This window comes from Typopeltis vanoorti, chromosome 12 (assembly GCF_054136105.1).
Source record: "Typopeltis vanoorti isolate ZY-2024b chromosome 12, IOZ_Tvanoo_1.0, whole genome shotgun sequence".
Classification (NCBI taxonomy): Eukaryota; Metazoa; Arthropoda; class Arachnida; order Uropygi; family Thelyphonidae; genus Typopeltis; species Typopeltis vanoorti.
In genome coordinates this window covers 33,934,465-33,956,326 of record NC_143560.1, presented here as the reverse complement: position 1 = coordinate 33,956,326, position 21,862 = coordinate 33,934,465, and the positions used below count along the sequence as shown (strand labels likewise).

The following is a 21,862-nucleotide window of genomic DNA, read 5'->3' as shown; positions in this document are numbered from 1 at the left end:
GTTTTAGATCAATCTGTGAAGGTAGTAAATTTTATTAAATGTTGGGCCCTAAATTCACGACTGTTTACAATTTTGTGCAATGAAATGAGCAGTAACCACAATAAGCTCCTTTTACACACAGAAGTGCGGTGGTTGTCGAGGGGGAAAGTTTTAACTCGACTCTTCGAATACGTTCAGAGATCCAAATATTCCTGTCAGAATTCAAATTTGAACTCCGCCATTGTTTTACTGATGAACTCTGACTATCACGTTTAGCATATTTGGCCGATATTTTTGGAAAACTGAACGAACTGAATTCTAGTTTACAAGGTTCCAATATAACTGTCTTCACTGTACATGATAAAATAAAGGCAGCTGTGAAAAAACTATAATACATAATTAAGGACATGACAAGGAAGAAAATTGCTACATTACCAATATTAGAAGAGCATCTCCAGGAAACTGATCTGTCCCTGAATGAACAACTAATTGAAGATATAGAAAAACACTGCATAGGACTTGTTAATAATTTTCATTCCTACTTTCCTGAAAATTTAGAAAATGAAAGGTGGATAAGAGATCCGTTTTCTTTTTTCGGATACTGTGCAAGATAATTTTTCAATTCAAGAAAGAGATCAACTCATAGATATTTCATGTGACAGAAATCTCATGAACGAGTTCAACAAAGATAACTTATGCAATTTTTGGTTAAAAAGAAGAGTGAATATAAGTATATTTCCTTCAAAGCGATAAAATTTTAAATGCCTTTCAACACATTATATCTTTGTGAAACTGGGTTTTCAGCCATGCTATTAATTAAAAATGAATATAGGACATGGTTGCAACTTGAACCTGACTTACGTTTGAAATTAATGAAGATAAAGCTCGACATATCGAAATTGGTTACAATGAAACAGGCTCATCCGTCGCATTAATCCTCATCAATAATAAATCTCCTTAATATTTGCTCATGTATTATTACCCACCATTTACTATATTTCATTATAATGTAAAAGTTTCATTTACAAATATAAGTAAATAATATAAATTTAAAATGTTTTATTCTTTGATTATAAACACTCCATTTGGGATGTATTGATTTTTAATCGAGAAATGCTTTTATGGTGGTACATATAATTTTTGATTCTTATTTATGTAGTACAAAATTTAAAAAGTTTGAGAACCCCTGGTATAGAGAATTGTCATTGAAGCATAGAACCTGATTTACTTGGAATTTAGCATTGACCTTTTGTACATTTCTTTGATGATAAATAAATTGTTTTCATGTTTAAATAACTTGCCTGATTTCTATTTCCAATGCATTACTCATTAATTTGAATCTGTGTGTCCTAAAGTTAGATTGCCACGACTGTAAATTAGTAAATATACGTTGATAGATTTAGTGATAGATAAGAGAGGAAAGTTTCATACATTTTACTGTGTTTTTCTTCAGAGGGAAATTCAACTCCCACCCACAAAATTGGTGGCGCAGCTAGAAACTAAATAAATTTTCCAATTTTAGTAGAGAATAAACACCAGTAGGGCAGACAAAGGGATTGGCTCCAGCCCGAAGCAGTTACTTTGTTCTGTAAGTTTTGCACACGTGAGCTTTATTATTTGCGGTCAGAAGTATAGTAAAGGTTAAGAAGAAAGGTTTAAACGAGATAACTATAGTTTTTACAAAGGCGCAGGAGACAAGATATATTTGAAGATTTGATAACATATTTAAAATGGTTACATTTTAACACCATCCACTCCCACTTCTGTATTCCCATCAATACTTTTCAATATGCTGAGCACCCCCAGTTCATCTATCTCACTTCTCACATCAGTCTAGGTTATATCACAAATCTTCGAAATCTTCACCTGGATGATACACATTTGCAAAGTGATCATTCAGCAGTCCAACTGTCTTTTGCTTCTATCACCTTCCTACCATTGGTATTAATTAAAGTCATTCTTCCTCTTACTTGCAACATAACAAAAAAAGAAAAAACTCTTTTGGATTTATTATTTTAGTTTTACTTTACTAATTTTCTATTTTCTTTTATAATCTGATTCGATCTTTCTTACCATACTAGTTACAGTTCTTGCTTACGATTCATACTGCTCATGAGCATGCTGATCGCCTTTTTTCTTTATATTCCTTCCATGATGTTTTCTTTTTTTGCAGCAGCTCTTGCTTTATATTCCTACTCATTCAGTTGACCTCCACTTCATTTATTCTCCTGAATCTGGGGATTTGCAGTCTGATACTGCTTTTCTCAAACAAATCCTGACCACTTCCAATGCACTACTGACATTCTTTTCATGTAACTTCTGATGGCATGCTACTGTTCCAAGATGCCTCCTATGGCTGCATTAATACCATCTTTAGCTCAACATAAACCCTTTCATGACAGAGAACTCCACATGTTTAGCAACCTCTTAGAACAAGACGGCATGGTCACTCTCCATTGAAGGCAGAGTGTTTACCTTGGTTATGTGTACATGTTCTAATAGTATTAAGTTCATACTAGAAAAAGAATCATCAAAAGATACAGTATTTCCTTTCTACCTTTACACATCCAGTGTAAAACAAAATACTGAACACTAACTTTTACAGGTCTCTATATCAACAATACATTAGTCCACCAATCATCCATCTCAAAAATATGGCATCATAAAATTCCTAGTATCAAGAATACACAAGATTGGTTTCCTCTGAAGAATCTTTAAAACAAGAACTGGAAATTATCAAACAGACAGCCTTACTAAATGGTTATAATCCAAGAATAACTCAGAAAAGAATTAACGATTCTCCCATACAGCAACCCAGACAAGAAGTCCACAGGACTTCTATATCATATATTAAGGCATCTCTGCATGGGTGACAAAAATTATGAAAAAATATAAACTCATCACTACCTATAAACCATCAATTAAATTTATAATCAGCTACTTTCTCCAAAAGATGGATTCTCCTCATTGATACTAACTGGTGTATACAAATTATTATGTTTGTGCAGTGTGTTTTACTACAGACAGACAGGAAGAATTGTCAATAAATGTATCTCTGAAGATCAGGACTACATCTGTCTTATCATACCTCACAAGTCTGGCATTACATACGATTGAAAACACTAGCCATTGGATCCATTTGAGAAAACACCAAGCTGCTATATAGATCCATATATGAGCATGAACATTTATACAAAGAATGTGCTGAAGTGCTACTTTGTCGATCTAACTCAATCATAATGACTGTTCCTATGTTGTGGGAAATTGTCATCCTCAACTGTATTAAATAAATTTGTAATCTCTGGTTTTTATTTATTTATTTTTTAACTCATCTATTTTAATTTTATTTTCAGCCCAATAGTTTTAAACTATGAACATATTGCATACATAGAGGGATTCCAATTGAATGCACACATTTTACTGTTTCTTTTTTCAAATTCCTTATTGTTGTTCACTGCTTGTACTGATGATATTTTATGATATGTAAGACAAAATATCTGTATAATAAATTTAATTTTTACTTTGATAGATGTGTAATTCTATGAATACTCCACAGGTCTCATTTTACAAGAAAGATTCAGGAATTTTTTTTTTCACTTGGTTACAAATTAAACTTGCTGAGAAATTATATTCTTGTTTAATCTTTCATCCAGGAAGCATCTTCATGACTGACTAGGCTACTTGTATATAGAGGCTGATGACTTCACAATAATTGCCTTACTATCCCATAATACTATGCATTGTGGAAAGAGTCTCTATTCACCTGGTTTCAAGCTTTATTGAGGTCTCATCAGTGGGAGCCAGACCCAGAAGAGATACTCAGGCTGAATTAATGCAAGGTCATGTATTACACTTGGATAAAAGATTAAACAAAGATGTAACTTCTTTGCAAGTTTAATTTAGTTTGTAATTAAGTGAAAAACTTTCTACATAGAAGAATTTGTTTTGTTGATTTTACATAAATATTTTTCTTTTAGTAATAGTAATGAGCAATTCAGGGAAATCATGGAAGGGGAAAATATATGCAGCTTAAAGTAGCATAGATAACAACTGGTTTAAAATGATACCTTATATCATTCTTGTAGTATGTTATTTATAAATTTTGTGATATATTTGATATGATTTTGTGATAGGTGGTAGAGAGGATTCAGAGACAAGTGACCAAGCTGGTGACAAATCTGTGGAATGTTCCCTAAGAGAATAGATTGAGGGTGTATGGGTTGCAGAGTTTAACTAAGAGGCAGAGGAGAGAGGATATGATAGAAACTTATAAATTACTAAAGAGATTCTATAAGATTGACACAGAAGAAATTTTCCAATACATGCGAAGTAGGTGGAAAACAAGGGGTCACGCTTGGAAGTTAGTAAGGGTGTGCAGACTAGGTTCTTTTTTCTTGGAGAATGGTGAATGAGTGGAATGGATTGACAGAGGTGGTTATGAGCACCCCAGTAGTGAAGTTTAAGGAGATGTATGATAGGTATTGTGTTAATGGATTGAGTTGGTCTCCCGCAATGAGTCTTTTGAACTCCACGGAGTTTGTTTTTTTTTTTTCCCTCAGCCTGATATATTTATGTATAGTAAATGATTTGAAACACTTACCTTACTATATGGTAAGGGGAAAAAAAAAAATATATATTTGATATTTGTTGTTATTATTGTTTTAATATATATAATATATTAAAACATTATTGTTAAAATATATATATATATTTTTTTCAACAGTTAACTACTGCTTAAAACAATAATAACAACAACTATATATATTACAGTATGGGTCTGCGCAGTTAGCCTAGTGGCTATGCACTTTGCAACCATATATATGCCTGGGGAAGGAGTGTCCTAGGTTCGATTCCCTTCGACAATGTGCGGAGCTTAAGGATCTTCCTCAGCCATAGCCAAGTTAGCCAGTCTTGGGCATGGGTAGCAGGGTTTCCCCCCACTAGTTTATTTGGGGTTTTTCATCCCGCAAGCAGGCAAACCGGCCCCGTGAACACACAGGCTACAGTCATAGGATACCTCCAGGAATAAGGACTTGTGATGGTTGGAGTCCATCCATCATCATGGTATACGGATAGCTTCTGGTGCCTTTCGCACATCACCCACTCAAAATCTTTATGTTGAAGCAAATGAACTTGCTCTATCACTTATATGAATACAGTTGTCTCTTAATTATTCCCTAAAGATAAAGTCTCTCCCAGATCATCCTACATGGACTAGTCCATAGATGGTGAACCTATGGCACATCCGAGAATTTTGCTGGCACGTCAGTGATTTACAGCTGATATCCTTTTACACGCTTATAAATTATTCAACTATTTTTTTTTAATTATTACAATACGTACAAGTTAAATTTTGTTTTATACGAGAGAGTAGCTATGAAGACGTGCATATGATTGGTGCAGTATTAACAAAAGATCAGGTGACCCAAAAACAAGTGATGAGTTGAAATGCTAATTCTCTTCAACCGAATTCCATAACATCTGAAACTGTCATAACAATATTCACTATATATTTCCTAGTTTTAACACATTCATTACGGGGTATCTTTTCGACGGAACTTTTCATTACCAGCAATCTCAACTAACACAAAGTTTCAGCCCTTGGTTGAATTTTATTCTTGCTTATTTGGGTTGAGCTGGCAGGCGAAATCACACACACATTATATGTACAGTGGCCATATTTTTTTTTGGAGAAAATAAAGGACAAATCAGAAATTGTTTCATAATAAATAAAAAAGACAGGATGTCTTAATTTGTTTCACTAAAACTAAAAAGCTGTATAACGTTTATTCTAAAATATAAGCATATACATAGCATTTTAAATAATCATATTATTACTTAAAAAAATTTAATTTTGATACTTTACACCAGGGCTGAATTCTCCATGCTTGCTGCAAGCTCATCATTAAGAAAAAAGTAATATTTATTTGCTAATAAATGCATGCATTTATAAGCATTCCATTTAGGCTTTTATTTTTGTAGACAGAAATAAAGTCTTAAGCTTGTGCAGCAATAATTGAGCTTTGTGTTGTGTATCGAAGGCCAGGGCTTGCTTGTCTAGTTAAAGGTACCTTAGCTTGCTCGGTTGTAGGAGCTCCCAGGTCCTCACAGCAGCACTGTGATTTCATGCACGCGCATAGCCATTTCCCCTCCCTTCATGTCGTCTTAAACACAGGCCATATGCAGTCAACGTAGCTCTAGCCGGTGAGCTTCAGCCAGCCTTTACAAGTGTGCGTGTTGCTTGGGAAAATTAAGTTACAACCAACTTTTTATGACGGTGTTATTGACTAGTTCATAAAGAAGAACCATAGGGTAGAATTTGTATTCAAGTAGCTAAATTGAAAAAGATAGAATGTCATTTGTAAAATAAATGTTGTATTTGTATGATTAAATGTACATGCATTTCTAAGTTTTAAATGGGGTCAGTAATTCATTATTCTGCTAATCAGACTTCAATCACTTCAAGTGATATTTTATTATATCACTCCCTGAATGATAACAAGAGCAAGCGTGAATTTCAAGGCCAGCATTCGCCTCTGCTTTACACAAGAATGAACTTTTTTTTAATAAATCAGTTTGTGTTTTAAAAATTCATAAAACTCTATTCAATTCATGTTAAAGTTCCATTTGGTAAAAATGTATGCTTTCAATGTTTCGATTTTTAATTGGTTTTTTATCACTGGTCCACATATTTTTCACTAATGAAAATACTTGTTCAGTGGGAGCATTAGATCCAGGGAGACATAAGCAAAATTCAACGATTTTTAAAATGTTTTTAAAAGATACATGTTTATCTGCAAAATATTTAAAATATTCAGCCCTACTACTACTACTACTACTAATAATAATAATAATAATCGTATTATGGTACAATGGCTGTGAGTCCCCTTTATGGGGAGGTGCAGCACCATCTCAGTCTCCCAAATCAGCCCTACTAAATCATTTTGTCGCCATTCTTCGATCTTTTCACAGGTGACATAACTTTTAATACACGAGACTTCCTCAAATAGTTCGCTGTCATTTATATTTAAGTTCCAGTGACTGGAAATGAACAAAACACTTTCCTTGATCTTTGTCTGCACAGAGATTTCTCGTACTATAGGACCCATTCAAATACTTCCATTTCCACAAAACAGTTGTCCCAGTTATTTAAATAATCAATGCAGGTTTGGTAAAATTTATGAATTGCATCTTTAAATATGTTGGTATTAATATTCAATTTACTATTTCAATTCACAAAATAAAGGACAAAATGGCCATTTAAAAAAAATAAATAAATCTAAAGGACAGAGCAGTGAAATAAAGGACTGTCCTCTTAAATAAAGGACGTATGGTCACTGTAATTATATGACATGTTTCACTTTGTAGTAGAATTTTATTTGAAGTTAGTCTTTGTGATCTGTCATAATGACATTGAGAATTTTAAATGCAATAAAACAATTGCATTTAAAAACACTTATTTCATGTAATTGAAAAATCGGACAATAGTTTTTAGTTAGATACTGTGTTGTTGACGTGAGTCTGTACAGCATAGTTTCTGTGGGAGAGGACAATAATAGTACAATTAGAGACAGCTGGAATAAAAATAGCCCTAACTAATGAATCATACTATTTGTTGAGAAATATATTACACAGACTGCAAAAGCCTCTGTAACTTATTCAGGGATACCATAAAACTACACTTGTTTTTCTTGCATCTACAGTATAATGGCTTTGGGGAGGGCGTGTTTTTAACCGAGGGGGAAGCAAGTTACTACGCCTCGACATGAACATGTTTAAATATTTTTCGTGTGTGAGGTAATATGGAAAACTTTTTGATGCCTTGTTTTTTAAAGTAAAATCAGGGGTGTGAGTTATTTGTGAGGGCAAGTTATATTCGAGTAAACACAGTAAGCATTTCGCTGACAAGTTGAGCTTCCCTTCCCCTTCTCAGCTGACTTCCATGGCGAGTTACGATCAGTGGTGAGCTATGGAAATTTTAACAAAGGGCTCGCATCGTTGAGCAAAAAACAAAAAAGGGGGGTGACTAACTTAGCCCTTATAATACTTATATTGCGATTTTGTAGAGCTTCTGACAGATATAATTCCTGTAGGATATCAATCATTAATGCTAGATCTTTTAAAAATTTCAAATTGAGAAGTCGGTTTAAAAAGCCCTTATATTTATCGTTCGATGCAAAATGCTTGCATAAAGCTCGGTAATTTCTCCACACAGCAAGAGCCATTCATAAACTGCAAGCTGCCCATCGTGGTCCAAACACATGGCCAATCTTCAAATTTCGATACCAAGATCTTTTGCAATCGTATATAATTCTCGTTGACTTTTTGGTGATTGATGATAAAAAGCATATAATTTATCCATAAATATTTCAAAATGATTTTTTTCTTTAATATTTTTTATCGAATCGTTTAATGTTAAGTGTAAACAATGAGCGCAATACCAAATCACAATGTTGGGAAATATTTTGTAGAAGTTTGATTGCAATACCTGATTTGTTTCCTAACATTACACTAGCTCCATCAGAACAAAATGCAATGAAATGATTTTTTATATAGTTATCAGAAAATCCATATGAATTTAAAGTAGCAATTACAGTAGCATGTATACCTTCCACGACGGTGGTATTTTCTAGTTCTACAAGATTATTAAATAAGAACAAGGGGCTCGCAAATTTCAGAAAAATTTAACAAGGGGCTCACTTGAGCCCCTTATAACTCACCACTGGTTACAATGTATAAACATTTTTCTCACTTCTGTTTTTTTTTTTTTTTTTTTTTTTTTCAAACCCACATTAAAAATCAGTTTAATAATACAATAATCAATTTTACACTGAATAATATTATTAATTTATATATAAATAAAATAAAATATTATTTATAAAATATTATATATTATTATAAATCGATTAATAGATTTTCTATTAATTTTTCCCTTACTAAAAACTGCTTGACACGTCATCAACTTGATTTGTAAATTTTTGGCACGCGCACATAATAAGGTTCGCCACCACTGGACTAGTCTCTTTCTCTGCATTGGTAAGCTCAATGTCACACACTTCAGATTGCCATTCATCTTTTTTTTGGTATGCTTATTAAAGAGACTGTGCAAGCTGTTGGTGTGATTGTTGACAACATTGCTTAAACTAAACATAATATCATCCCTTCATGGCAGGTTTGCACTCCATTCTGCAACTCCCCCACTTTGTCAGCTACAGAAGTCATACTCCATCATCTGTTTACCTGTGGTTGTTTAATGCACACAGAGCAACCCACTCTGATTTCTTGCCCATTTATATTCTGGTTCAAGAATTGATACCTCTGTTGGCTGTGCTGCTGTGTTTCCTGACATTATTATCTCCAACCAGATCCCACCTGTTTGCAGCAATTATACAGCAGAGTTGCATGCCATTCAGCTTGCGCTTGTGCATATACAAGAAAACTGCTACCAAAAGTGTATAATTTATACAGACTCATTGAGCTCTTTATAGGCTATCTCTTCTCCTATGTATAATCCACATCTAGTGCTGTATGAGGTGTTTGACTTGTTATACAAAATGAAAATCCTTAATTTTGATGTTCAGATGTGTTGGATTCCCAGCCAAATTGGAATAAAGGGAAATGAGACTGCAGATGCAGCTGTTAAATTAGCTCATACTTTCTACACATACTGTTTGACATGACTGTATTACCATTACTGCATAAGACTCCGATTTCTTGCCCATCTATACTGGTGGTTCAAGAACTGATACCTCTGTTGTGGCTGTGCTGCTGTGTTTCCTGACATCTCCAACCAGATCCCACCTGATTGCAGCAATTATACAGCAGAGTTGCATGCCATTCAGCTTGCACTTGTGCATATACAAAAAAACTGCTACCAAAAGTATTTAATTTATACAGATTCATTGAACTCTTTACAGGCTATCTCCTCTCCTATGTATAATCCACATCCAGTGCTGTATGAGGTGTTACACCTGTTGTACAAAATGAAAATCCTTAGTTTTGATGTTCAGTTGTGCTGGATTCCCAGCCACATTGGAATAAAGGGAAATGAGACTGCAGATGCAGCTATTAAATCAGCTCATACTTTCTACACATTCTGTTTGATATTACCATATACAGATAGGTTATAAGATCAATGCTAATTGCTCAGTGTCAGTCATCATGGCAGGAAGCATTGACAAACAAATTATATGACTTTAAGCATTGACATTCTAGTCAACATATAAAGAGAAGAGAGGAAGTTGTTCTTGCTAGGCTCTGCATAAGTCAGTCATCTTATGCATTCTTATTTACTGAGGCAGCCCTCAGTGATGAACCCCCCCCATGTGGGAAAAATGCAATACATGTCTCACTATTTGTCATTCTGTGGAGTGCCAGCACTTTACATGAGAGAGGAATGAAATTTTTACTTATCTAGTCAAGTCATGTACGCTCAGGCAGATTGCATGATGTTTTTAACTTTCCTACAAAGAATTAATTTGTACAAACACATTTGACTGTAATTTTGTTTATATGTAGATACTGCATTGCTTAACTTTTGTACATATTATTTACTAGTTTATTTTTTGATAAATTATGTATTGCTGTAGCCTTTGACCTTATGTATTTATGTAACCTTGTTGTAATTTTGTTTATATGTAGATACTGCATTGCTAAACTTAATTATTATGCATGCATATTGTATAATAATTACTTTTAGAGTATTTATGTACTGCTGTAATAACATTTGTTGTAATTTTATCTCTATGTAGATACCATTTCTTGGGTTTTTGTATATGCATTTTGTTTATTAGTTTGTACTGTTGACTATTTATGTACTGCTGTAACTTTTGACGTTGTGTGTTGCTGTGACCGCTACAGTAATTTTGTTTATATGTAGATGCTGCATTGTGGAACTTAATTTTTGTGCATATATATTGTTTACTAATTTCTATTTGACTGTATATGTGTTTCTGTAATCTTTGTTGTAATTTTGTTTATATATAGATGCTGCATTACTTGGCTCGGTTTTTGTACATGTATTGTTTACAATTTTTCTTCGACTGTTTTATGTATAGCTGTAGCCTTTGACCTTGTGTACTACTGTAACCTTTACTGTGGCACAGTATGACCGTTGTTGTTTTTGTATCAATAAACTATAAACAAACCAATTAAATCATATCTGATGGTTTACATTTTCTCTGGTATCATTGTTTCATTACCATGATTTCCTGGTGGAACTCACCAAGGGAAGTAGTCCAAGTCAGAATGAAGGAAATTAATCTTCAGTGATATCCTGGCCTTGCCTTGTTGTTCTTTATTATAAGATGATAAACTAATTCTTTATAATTTTTAGCTTAACTTGCTCAAATATGCTCATCAGATCTGGCCATCAAATCTTGACTTCTAATTTTTTTTTTCAAAATGTTGCAGTTAGGAGGTACTGGAATGCAAGTCCACTTTTTTCTAGTGATTTAGGAAAGTTTTTTATGAAACTCAGTTTAATATGCGTTGAGATTGATATATGTATTTTTTTATTATTTTTTACTTTTTTTTTTTTTAAAAAGAAAGGTTTAAAAAAAAGAAAAAATTAAACGATTGTCTTTAACATGATCATTTCATTTCTTCTGATCAGTCAAATGGGATTTGATAACTTCAGAAATCCTTCATCTGCAGGCAATTATTTTAACTGCACTGGATGCAGAAGGTTCATTATACCTTCACTGCTATATCTTGTGGCTCCATTATGTGAAGTTCTTTTAAGCAATAGATGATTATTATCACTCATGCGATCACCATTCAGTTTATTAGTTGCTTGAATTAGCTGGAAAAGTATATCTGGTTGGGAAAGGCTTCCAGATTATGTAACCAGTAACTCACCAACATTATTAATGTATGATAGATTCACAACCTTTTATGAATAGGATTTACATTAAAAAAATGCTGTGAGATCTACTATTTGACCACAGATGCAAGACCCTCGGCTGGCAATTTACCAAGAGGAGTCAATTCATGTTGAAGGGGAGAAAAGAATAAGGCGATATACGAATTCATTACCCATATGTGAAATCATGTGCTTTATACGTAAATTTTCCAGCTGTTGTACAAGCAAATTAGTTACCACTTTTAAATAGAATTTTCATAAAAGAAAATTCTAGTTTTTCCTCTTAGTTCCTTATTTCACACCCAAAGGAATGAAAGTATGCTTTCTTTTCCACATGAGTGGTGTTATGTTACTGCTTAGTACTTGAAAATAACCATGCACACACACAGAGCAAAAGTATTTCACACTTGTCTTTCACACATCCTTCAACTTTTAAATGTGACATAATAAACTGATGAAATGAGAGATTCAAAGACATTTGAGTGCCAGTGATTACTTTTACAGACAGCATTTGTGTTTGTATTCTGTGAAGCTGTAGGTTCAAATGTATGTTCATATATGTTCTGGCCATGCCTCCATTCATTTTCAAACATACTATTACTATGCAGTGAGAGCCACAATAACTGCAGAATTGCATTTAAGTGACATTAATTTAAGTTTAAACCTTTAAATATTATTACGGATTAATTTATGATAAAATATTCCAAAACCCTCTGAAAAATATATCATATTGGTTAGTCTTAAGGGGCTGGAAAGAGGTGAAAATAGTTCCATTGCATAAAGGAGGCTCCAAGATCGATGTAACAAATTACCGACTGATCAGCAGAATAGGAGTTATCAAACTATTGGAGAAGTTGGTCAAGAGCAAAATACAGGAATGGATAGATGGAAATGAGATACTGTGTGGTGGGGGCAGCATGGGCAAAATGTGGGCAAGTTGCCTCAGCAACTTGCCCACATTTTATAATACAGTGACAGCTGAGTTGGATAAAGGTAATGGGTTTACAGTGATACTGCTGCACTTTGCAAAGGCCTTTGAAAGGATACCGCATGGAATTCTAATCAGTAAACTGCAACACGTGGGGATGGATATAGGGTTGGTGAGATGGATGGGAGGGTGATTGATGGTTGAGAGTAGTTTATTCAGGAGTAGAGTCCAAAAGAAGGCCTGTGACTAGTAGCATGCTGCAGGGTTCTTTTCTTGAACTGCTACTGTTGAATTTGTTCATTAATGATATAGGAAAGGATCTGAGAGAAACTACAGTTATTTGCTGATGATGCAAAATTGGGTAGAGCAATACAGATGTCAGAATTTTGCTGGATGATTTGGATAGATTGGCTGACTTGGCAAAGGAGAATGGATGTCAGTTTAATGTGGCAACGTGTAAGGTTATGCATTTTGGGGTGAAAAGATTATCAGCAGTATACCACATTGGTGGAACTGTACTCCAGGAAATTGATGAAGCCAGAGACTTGAGAGTGTTAGTGGATAGCGAGTTAAAGTTTAGGGGGGCACATAGTAAAAATAATTAAAGCAGCCCATCAGATCACTTGGTTACTGAAGAATACTTTGACGATCAGAGACAAGCAGGTTATTGTTCCCCTTTATTCAGCCTTGATAAGACCCCATCTTGACTACTATGTGCAGATCTGGGCACCAGGGTTTCTTGGTGATGAGGAGGCGGAGGAGAGGATCCAGCGGTGAGTGATCAAGATGGTAGCAGGTCTATGGAAAACCTTACGAGAACAGATTGAAGAATACTAATTTGTGGGTTACAGAAACTGGTTGATAGGTGGAAAAGGGGGTGATATGATTGAGACATACAAATTACTGAAGGGGTTTTTACAAGATTAATTCAGAGGAAATTTTTCAGAACAGGTCTAGTGGTAGGAAAACTAGGGCCATCCATGGAAACTGAGTAAGAGTGTAGTTAGTAAAAGTGTTAGAACTGGGTTTTTTGCTTGGAGAGTGGTGAATGAGTGGAATAGGTTGCCAGAGTCTGTTGTGGGTACCATGACTGAATGAGTTCAAAGTATGATAGATGCTGTGTAAATGTAGGATAGTTCTTGACATGATGTTTAGGGCTTCCTCGATGAGTCTAAGGACTTGTTGGAGTTGCCCATAATAATAATATTTGAAAAAAATCTGATGGAATTATTTTGAATTGCAGATTTGGATTCAGCACCTTGAAATACGTTAGAATCACCTAAATTAATTTCATTAACCAAAGAGCTTTAATTTATTGGCTAGTATAGTAGAAACAAAAATGGATAAAGCACCTAAACTCAGTATGTAAGTTGATTATGGCAGTCGATTGTCTGAAATATAAAAGAATTGAGTGTAAATACCTGATAGAAGTGGAACTTTTTTTCATCTCAATTGTACCAAGCCTAAATTAAAGCTTTGGTGAGTAGCTTGTTTTTGAATGAGTTCAGTTTTTAATCATCTTGATGTCATGATGCTGAATTGATAGTCATTGCATCAAGTTATAGACTCTTTGAATTCTTCCATCAAATTTTATGTATTTTGGAATGGCATATCAATATTACTTATGTATACAAATTTCCCAAATCAAGAAACCCATTTATGAATGAATTTTGATTATTATCATTATTATTATTTTTTGTACTTAATTTTGATTTATCTATATATTAGAAGCATACTCAGAAGATGAACTAACTGTGGAACTAGATTATAATTTTGCCCAAATAATTCATGAGAAGTTGAAAGAAACTTTAGAAGCTAAGTTTTGCAAAGAAGAAAAGGAAATGGAAGAAATGATAAAATTAGGTAACTTTTAAGGCAGATTTATATAATCACTAATTAAATTAAATAATAGTAATGAATTTTTAATACATTAAATATGTCTTCATTATAAAAGAGTTGTGGATTTAACTACCATCTCAATAAAAATTTATTAACCACAATAAGTGTTTGTGTGTCAACTTCTTGTCGAAGCCATCTTCGGGATATATATGTGTGTGTGTGTGTGTGTGAGAGTATACACACATAGCCACATCTCTATGTGTGTATACACTAGTTTAAAATATTGTGACAAGTAAACTGTAAGAATAATTGTTCATAACCTGTTCGTGTCTTTCTTCCTCCTAGTAACAAAAAAAAAAAAGTAAAATATTATTATTTAAATAATACGATCCTGAATTAATTTGAAACATCTGTCTTATTTTCAGTGGTTGAGGCCTCACACATTTTCAGGCCTATAAATGAAACTTGAGAATTTGTTAATTGATAAGTTGAATAGATGGTAGAGAAACTTTTTCTGTAAACCTTAAGTTAACCATCTGGAAGAAAGATATTGTTGAATAATCTGTTCATTGATGATGAAGTATGCAGTTGAAGATGTTAACTGAAGATTGGAATCTCTCTCTTTATTGCATATCCCGAGCACTGTTTTAGTCATTATGTTGGACGACTGGAGATTTATGGAGCATTGTTGGAGGATAAGAAAGGTGGGGGGTTATATAGGAGGGTATTAGTTATGGTAGTCTGTTTTTTTCTTTTTTATAAGTATATACATTTCAGCTACCTGTTGTTGATATGAGACAGGAGATGCTTAAAGAAGGACATTACTTATGGTAATGAGAATTTGTATATGCAGCATACATATAACTGCTCTTATATACTTTGCCAGAGACAGCTTTTTCTCAGATTGACAAAGTTTTGCTTTTGTTATCTTACACAGAATTTAAATGTACAACAAACTTATCAACATACCTGTCATTATCATTAAAAAATGCACAATGCCGCCTAGATTTGAACATGATCATTGGAAATTCAAGAAGAAAATGAGTATTATTTCCAGGAATGGATCTCTTAACATTTGACACCACTGTTTCATTTGTTAAAATGGCGGTTTTCAATATGGATAGCATTCACTATCACAGTTAACAAGTCACAAGGTAGGTCATTGGATGTATCAGGAGCTGCATATTGAAAGCTGCTATTATACATTGACAATTCTAAGGTACTGGGTACTGTCATTTGGAAATAGAAGTTGGATTATTGAGGAGAAGCAGGATAATAAAGTTCTGTTGTAAGGTAAGTATTATTTTCATTTGGGCAAAATATTTTCTTTTGGTTAATATTGATTATAATTAAGAAAAAAGTTCAGCAGTATACTTGAGTGACGTGTTAATGTCGGGGTTCAATCATGCTTATTTTCTTTTTAAAATCACTTAAAAAGTACATTTAAAAAACATTTTAAAGATGACATTTAAAGTGATCACTCTCTAATTCATGGTTTCATGCCGTTTAGTATTCCCATTGATTTTATCAATAGGTATCAATCTGATATGTAATGGAATTTTGAAATGACTAGAGCTGTCTTCTGTTACCTCTGGCCATTTTCCCTTCTTGTTCTTTTTCCTCCATATCATGTTATAATAGTCATTTTATTGAAATCTAGCATGTTTTCCATTGATTCAGTTTGCATTTTGAGCACTCAATTCAAAAACAGAATAAGTTTGTTTTCTTATTTTGGATAAAGTAGTAGAACATTAAGACTAGAACATAATTATTATTATTATTCCTGATACCCCCAAGGAGTCCGAAGACTTATCACGGGAGGACACTCACAACTGTCCCAACCACAACACCGAACCGAACCTCTATTACGAATCATCTCCATTAATGCCATCCACCGCCCACCTCCACCACCACAACAACTAGTATTTTTTGTCTGTAAATTACGTGTGTTCTGAAGGGCCGATTTGTCTGTATGCGGGATGAAAAACCTGAGTTTCCGGGAGAAAAAAACCCTGCTACCTCCGTATGAGATCGGCTAACTCACCTTCGATTGAAATCGTCCAGATAAAGATTCCTCCCGTCGCGACGAGAATCAAACTTAGGCCTATTCCAATCGAAGGGCGCAATGATGACTAGAATTTAAGAACAGAAATCTTACACATCAGATTTTTACAACATAACATCATCAATTTCCTCATATATACTCTCAAGGGATGTTCAAGTTACTATGACAGTGCTCTCCATGATTACATTTACATTATTATTATTATTTGTCTCCTATCAACAATTTTCCTCAAAATTGGTCTATTACTTGTGAGCACTCTAATATTGTCAAATTCTAGATAATTGGAGAAAAGTTCTCATAGTTCCCATCTATGAAAAGGGGAATAAAACTGAATGTAAGAATTACAGAGCAGTTTCTCTACTGAGTGTTCCAGGTAAGATTATGCAAGCATACTTCAGAAGAATGCCCTTCCTCAAACCACTCCCAACCTTTCATCCTCTGGAACTACAGAAGTGCCAGCCAAATGGGATGATCTCCAGAATTTCTGCTCTTCCTTTCCTTGGTCTGACTATTGCTTCAGCTCATCTGACTCAAATACTTATGCTGAACAAGTCACAGAAATGATCCTCATTGGCATGAAAGCCTTTACCCCCCCCCCCCCCCATTTTACCCAAAATTTTTGTCTACTTTCCAAGCCTTGGTTTTAACAGAAACACGAATCAGTCGAAGAAAAAAAAAGAAAAAATCTGCTTACTGCAGGTGGCATACATCATGAACTCCAGCTTCATACTCATGCAAACGAGGGCTCTGTTCTATCATATACGTTCTTTCTCTCATACATAAATGACCTATTCCCAATAACTACTAATTGTATTTACAGCTTTGCAGACAGTACTACTCCATGTAGTGCACAGACATCCCATGCATAATATCTACAACCAGTACCTTAAATTGATCTACGTACTAATCTTCAGTGGACAAGGACAATCTGGTCACATTCAATGCCATCAAAATGCAGTCTTGTCTTTTCTCTTGCAAAAGAGATCTCAGTACACCTACCCTTGCCCTCACTAGTATGCAAATTGCCAAACAAGATCAGATCTCTCTGCTTGGAATAACATTTACCCAATTCTTTGCTAGCATAAACATATCACATCAATGGTTTCCTAAGTATCCAAAAAATTAAGCATTCTCTTATGTTCAAGATGCTATTTTACACCTATCCAACTCTCAACTATATACAAATTCACCCATGCTTAGAATATTGCTCATGTGTTTGGGGTGATGCACCTAAAACTTCTTTAAAAATTCTTGGCACTATCTAGAGGAGAGCAATTCAGCTTATACATGATCTCTCTCTTACAGATTTGCATCAACCTCTATCTCTTTCACACAGTATTTCTGCTTTGTGTCTGTTCTACAGGTACTTCAGCAGTCACTGTTCCACTGAACTGGCAACTATCATTCCTCCACTTTTGTTGCATGTATTAATACAAGAGCAGTAGCTGCCCAGCACTCGTTTACTGTGCAACTGCAAACATGCCGAATCTGCTTCTCCTCCTCCTGTTGTTTTTCCGTCCACCTCTGTCCACTGGAACAGCTTTCAAATAAAGTATTCCCAAACAACTACAACTTGTAACTCTTTAAAAAAACATTAATATACTTATATCTGGTGTGTGGGATGTAGAGGAGGCCCCCCCCCCCCACACACACAGCAGTGAGGTGCCTTCAGTATATAAAAAAAAATTTATATATATATATATATATATGCAGGGCTGCGCCACGGGTACGAGGCGCCCTTGTGCAAAATTTTTTTCAGCACCTCCATAAAATAAGTTTCCATGAGAAATTTTTGCGAAAAATTTTACTTTTTTTAAAAGTACAAAACAGTTTATACGCATACACAAAAATAAATTTTATTTAACAGTAGTCGAACATTGTAATCACTGAAATTCATTAATAAGGAATTTTTAATAATAAAAATTTTCAAAAATGTTTATTCCTTAATATATAAATGCAAGAGTATATATATATATATATATATATATATATATATATATATACAGTATATATATATATATATATACAGTATATATATATACAGTATATATAAACAAAAATTAAATTTTTTTAATATAAAAAGAAATATTACATAACAAAGATAATTTGGATATATGCTTTTAACTATATAAAAATTAGTATAAATGTAGATTTATTTTACATATTTATCCGTCTTGCTTTAGCTGCCACAAAATTTTTAATAATATCTTTAATGTCTAATGAATCCAAAATATTATTTTCAATTGATATAATTGATAAATCCTTTAGATGCTCTCCAGACATTGTTGACTGCAAATAATTTTTTATTAGTTTCAGTTTTGAAAAACTTCTTTCCCCTGATGCTACAGATATTGATAATGTTAAATAAATACGCATCACAATCGCAGTATTTGGAAACGTGTCGGTTAATTTATTTTCGTATATATAATTTAAAACATCCTGAGGAGCCGACTCTTTTTTAATAAAACATTGCAAACTTTTTAATTCCTCAAATAAAGTCATATACCATCAATATCACAATTTTTGGAATCTTGATTGTTGCTCAGTTTTAAGTGCAAATCTTTACAATGTTTCATTAAATCTTCATCGCTCCAATCTTTTAATTTGCTAATGTCTCTTATAACTTTAAAGTCCTTGCTATGTTGTTTTTAAGAGTATGAATCTTTCCGTGACTAAAGTTATTGTCGTGTCTAAAATCGCGATGAAAAAATTTATTTTAAAATTTTGTTTAGGATCATGCGTTGTCTCATCTGATGCTTCGTAACCAAGCAATTTTGTTTTTGTTCTTTTGCGAATGTCTGGAAAAATAGGATCAATATTAAAATTGCTTGCTGCTTCTCCTGCAGTTCTAATATTTTCAAAATATTGGTCTGTTCGGCGAGTATTTAATTCTTATATAACATAATCAAGATTTTCTGTAATTTTTCCTATATCAAATGTCGGAGTCTGCATTATTTTGCTTGCAACATTTACGAGACTTAAGATTTCGTACCAAACATGAACAGAGCAAATAAATTTAAACGAATAAATCTTTGAAATTAAGTTGTCTGCCTGAACTCTAGAATCGATATCTTTAGTTTCATCTTCTGTAATATCAAAAAGAGCCTGGTAAATTTCCTTGATATTATTTTTAAGTGGTTTTATTGCTTCTACTCTACTTTCCCACACAGAAAGTGGTTTCAAATTTAAAACATGAATGTTTTTTTAATATAGCCCAACGCTTCACATATATTGAAAAATAATTATATAATTCCTGTATTACCCCTAAAAAATTTACAGTTTCACAGGATATCTTAGCTGCATCACTAACTACCAAATGTAATGAATGAGCAGCACACGGAATAAAAAAAAACCTTGAATTTATTTCAAGGATTTTTTTCTGCAGTCCATTATATTTGCCTCACATATTTGAACCGTTATCATAAGCTTGGCTGCGTAAATCCGAAATGTTAATATTCAATAATTTTAAATAATTTTTTATAAATTGAAATAGTCCTTGCCCAGTGGTATCTTGTACAGATTGAAAACCCAAAATATGTTCATGAATTTCTGCTATATTTATATCTTTATTTTGATTAACAAATCTAATAGCAATAGATAATTGTTCTGGGTATCCAGAGTAGTGTCAAGAATTAATGAATAATATTTCGCCTCTTTAACATTTCTAAAATTTTTTGTTTTATAGCTTCAGAAATTATACGGATGATTTCATTTTGTATTTTATTACCTAAATAATGAGCAATGTTCCTTTTTTTGTGGTGTTTGGATGCGATGCAAGTATTCTGCCATTATCGAATCAAATTTAGCGACAGTTTCTACTGACTTTAAAAAATTGCCGTTATCATTTTCAAAAAGTTTTTGTGAAGAACCCCTCTAAAAGCTATGCACTGTCTTGATACATATTGTATTATGTACATTAACTGTTCTATGACAGATTGCCAATATTTTTTCTCAGTTTCGTATAATCTTTGTTGTGTGCAATCAATAATGCATTTCTTAATCAATGACATTTTAAGTTCGCTGTATTTTGAACAGTTTTTAATGTGTGCGGAACTTGTCTCGTGTATTTTTAGTATACGACTCAAATGATGCCAATCGTTACAACCATATTCGTTAGTAAGTTGGAAATTTTGACTACCAAATATTTTGCAATAATAACAGAAAACCAAATTTCGCGATTCTGAATAAACTAAATAACTTCGTAAAAGTTTTTCTCCATTTGCTAAAGTTCGATAATAGTATGAATCGGAGAACTTGCGCCCAGATTCATCTTTGGGAAATTCTTTATTAACTACTTGACGCGGGCAATGCTCAACTAAACAATCTCTTACTTTGGTAGTTATATGATTCGGCCAAGTATCTGGATTGTTAACATTAAAATTTAAAGTAAAATTTGAAGTTTCCTGTTTCGCTGAATCGGAATCCAATATTTCTTCTGCTGCAACTTCTTTAGACAGTCCAGTCAGGCCAGTTTCATTTTCGCATGTAACATTTGTTTCTTCATAGTTATCTTGTATCCTTTCTTTTTCTGTAGTAGAGCTACACGGAGTACTTGCTTCATCAGAACTTTCTGTTCTTCGTTTTTTATGTGGTCCTGAAGTTAAAAATTTATTCAGCGATCCAGCCAATTTATGTTCCAGTTGTACTCGTTGCAATTATCTTTTCCTGTTTTGTGCAACAGATAATTTCTTTGGCTTTTTTCCAACATCTAGGGGTTAACACACTTGGTGACTTTAAAATAAGAAGAGTGTTAAAAGTTGTCCACCAAAATAAATAATTTCTGAAATTTTCCCTTAAACTTATTTTTTAACTGCTTAACCGACTATTATAATAAATTTAGTTTAATCCTTTATCCAAATGTGAGCAAACAAAGTTTGCACCTGAAAGTATCTTCAGGACTAGGATAAGATAGTACAACACCAGGCAACTCGTTGCAAAGGTGGAGCAAGCTAACATCACTCCTATCTCACTATCTCCTTGTGGATATGTATAATGTTATGCATTAAGGGAAGGGCCACTACCCAGACTAGTTTCGACCTTTATTGAGGTCTCTTCAGTGGGAGCCAGGCCCAAGTGGAGATATCAGGCAGAAGCATTAGCAAGGTCATCTCTACCTTTAGAAGTTGCCAAACGTTGTGCACCTTTTTATTAAATTACTCTGGATTTAGAGAAAGATGTTGAAAGTTTA

The 21,862-nt window shown here is 33.6% G+C and overlaps 1 protein-coding gene across 1 annotated transcript in view; it reads left to right on the top strand.

Moving 5' to 3' along the window:
- LOC150100677 (NEDD4-binding protein 2-like) overlaps positions 1-21,862 on the top strand; it is a 139,740-nt gene that overhangs the window by 39,828 nt on the left and 78,050 nt on the right. The window contains exon 2 of the mRNA XM_090401214.1: positions 14,499-14,633. Coding sequence (XP_090257340.1) covers positions 14,499-14,633 — 135 coding nt within the window. The remainder of the gene's footprint in view (positions 1-14,498; positions 14,634-21,862) is intronic.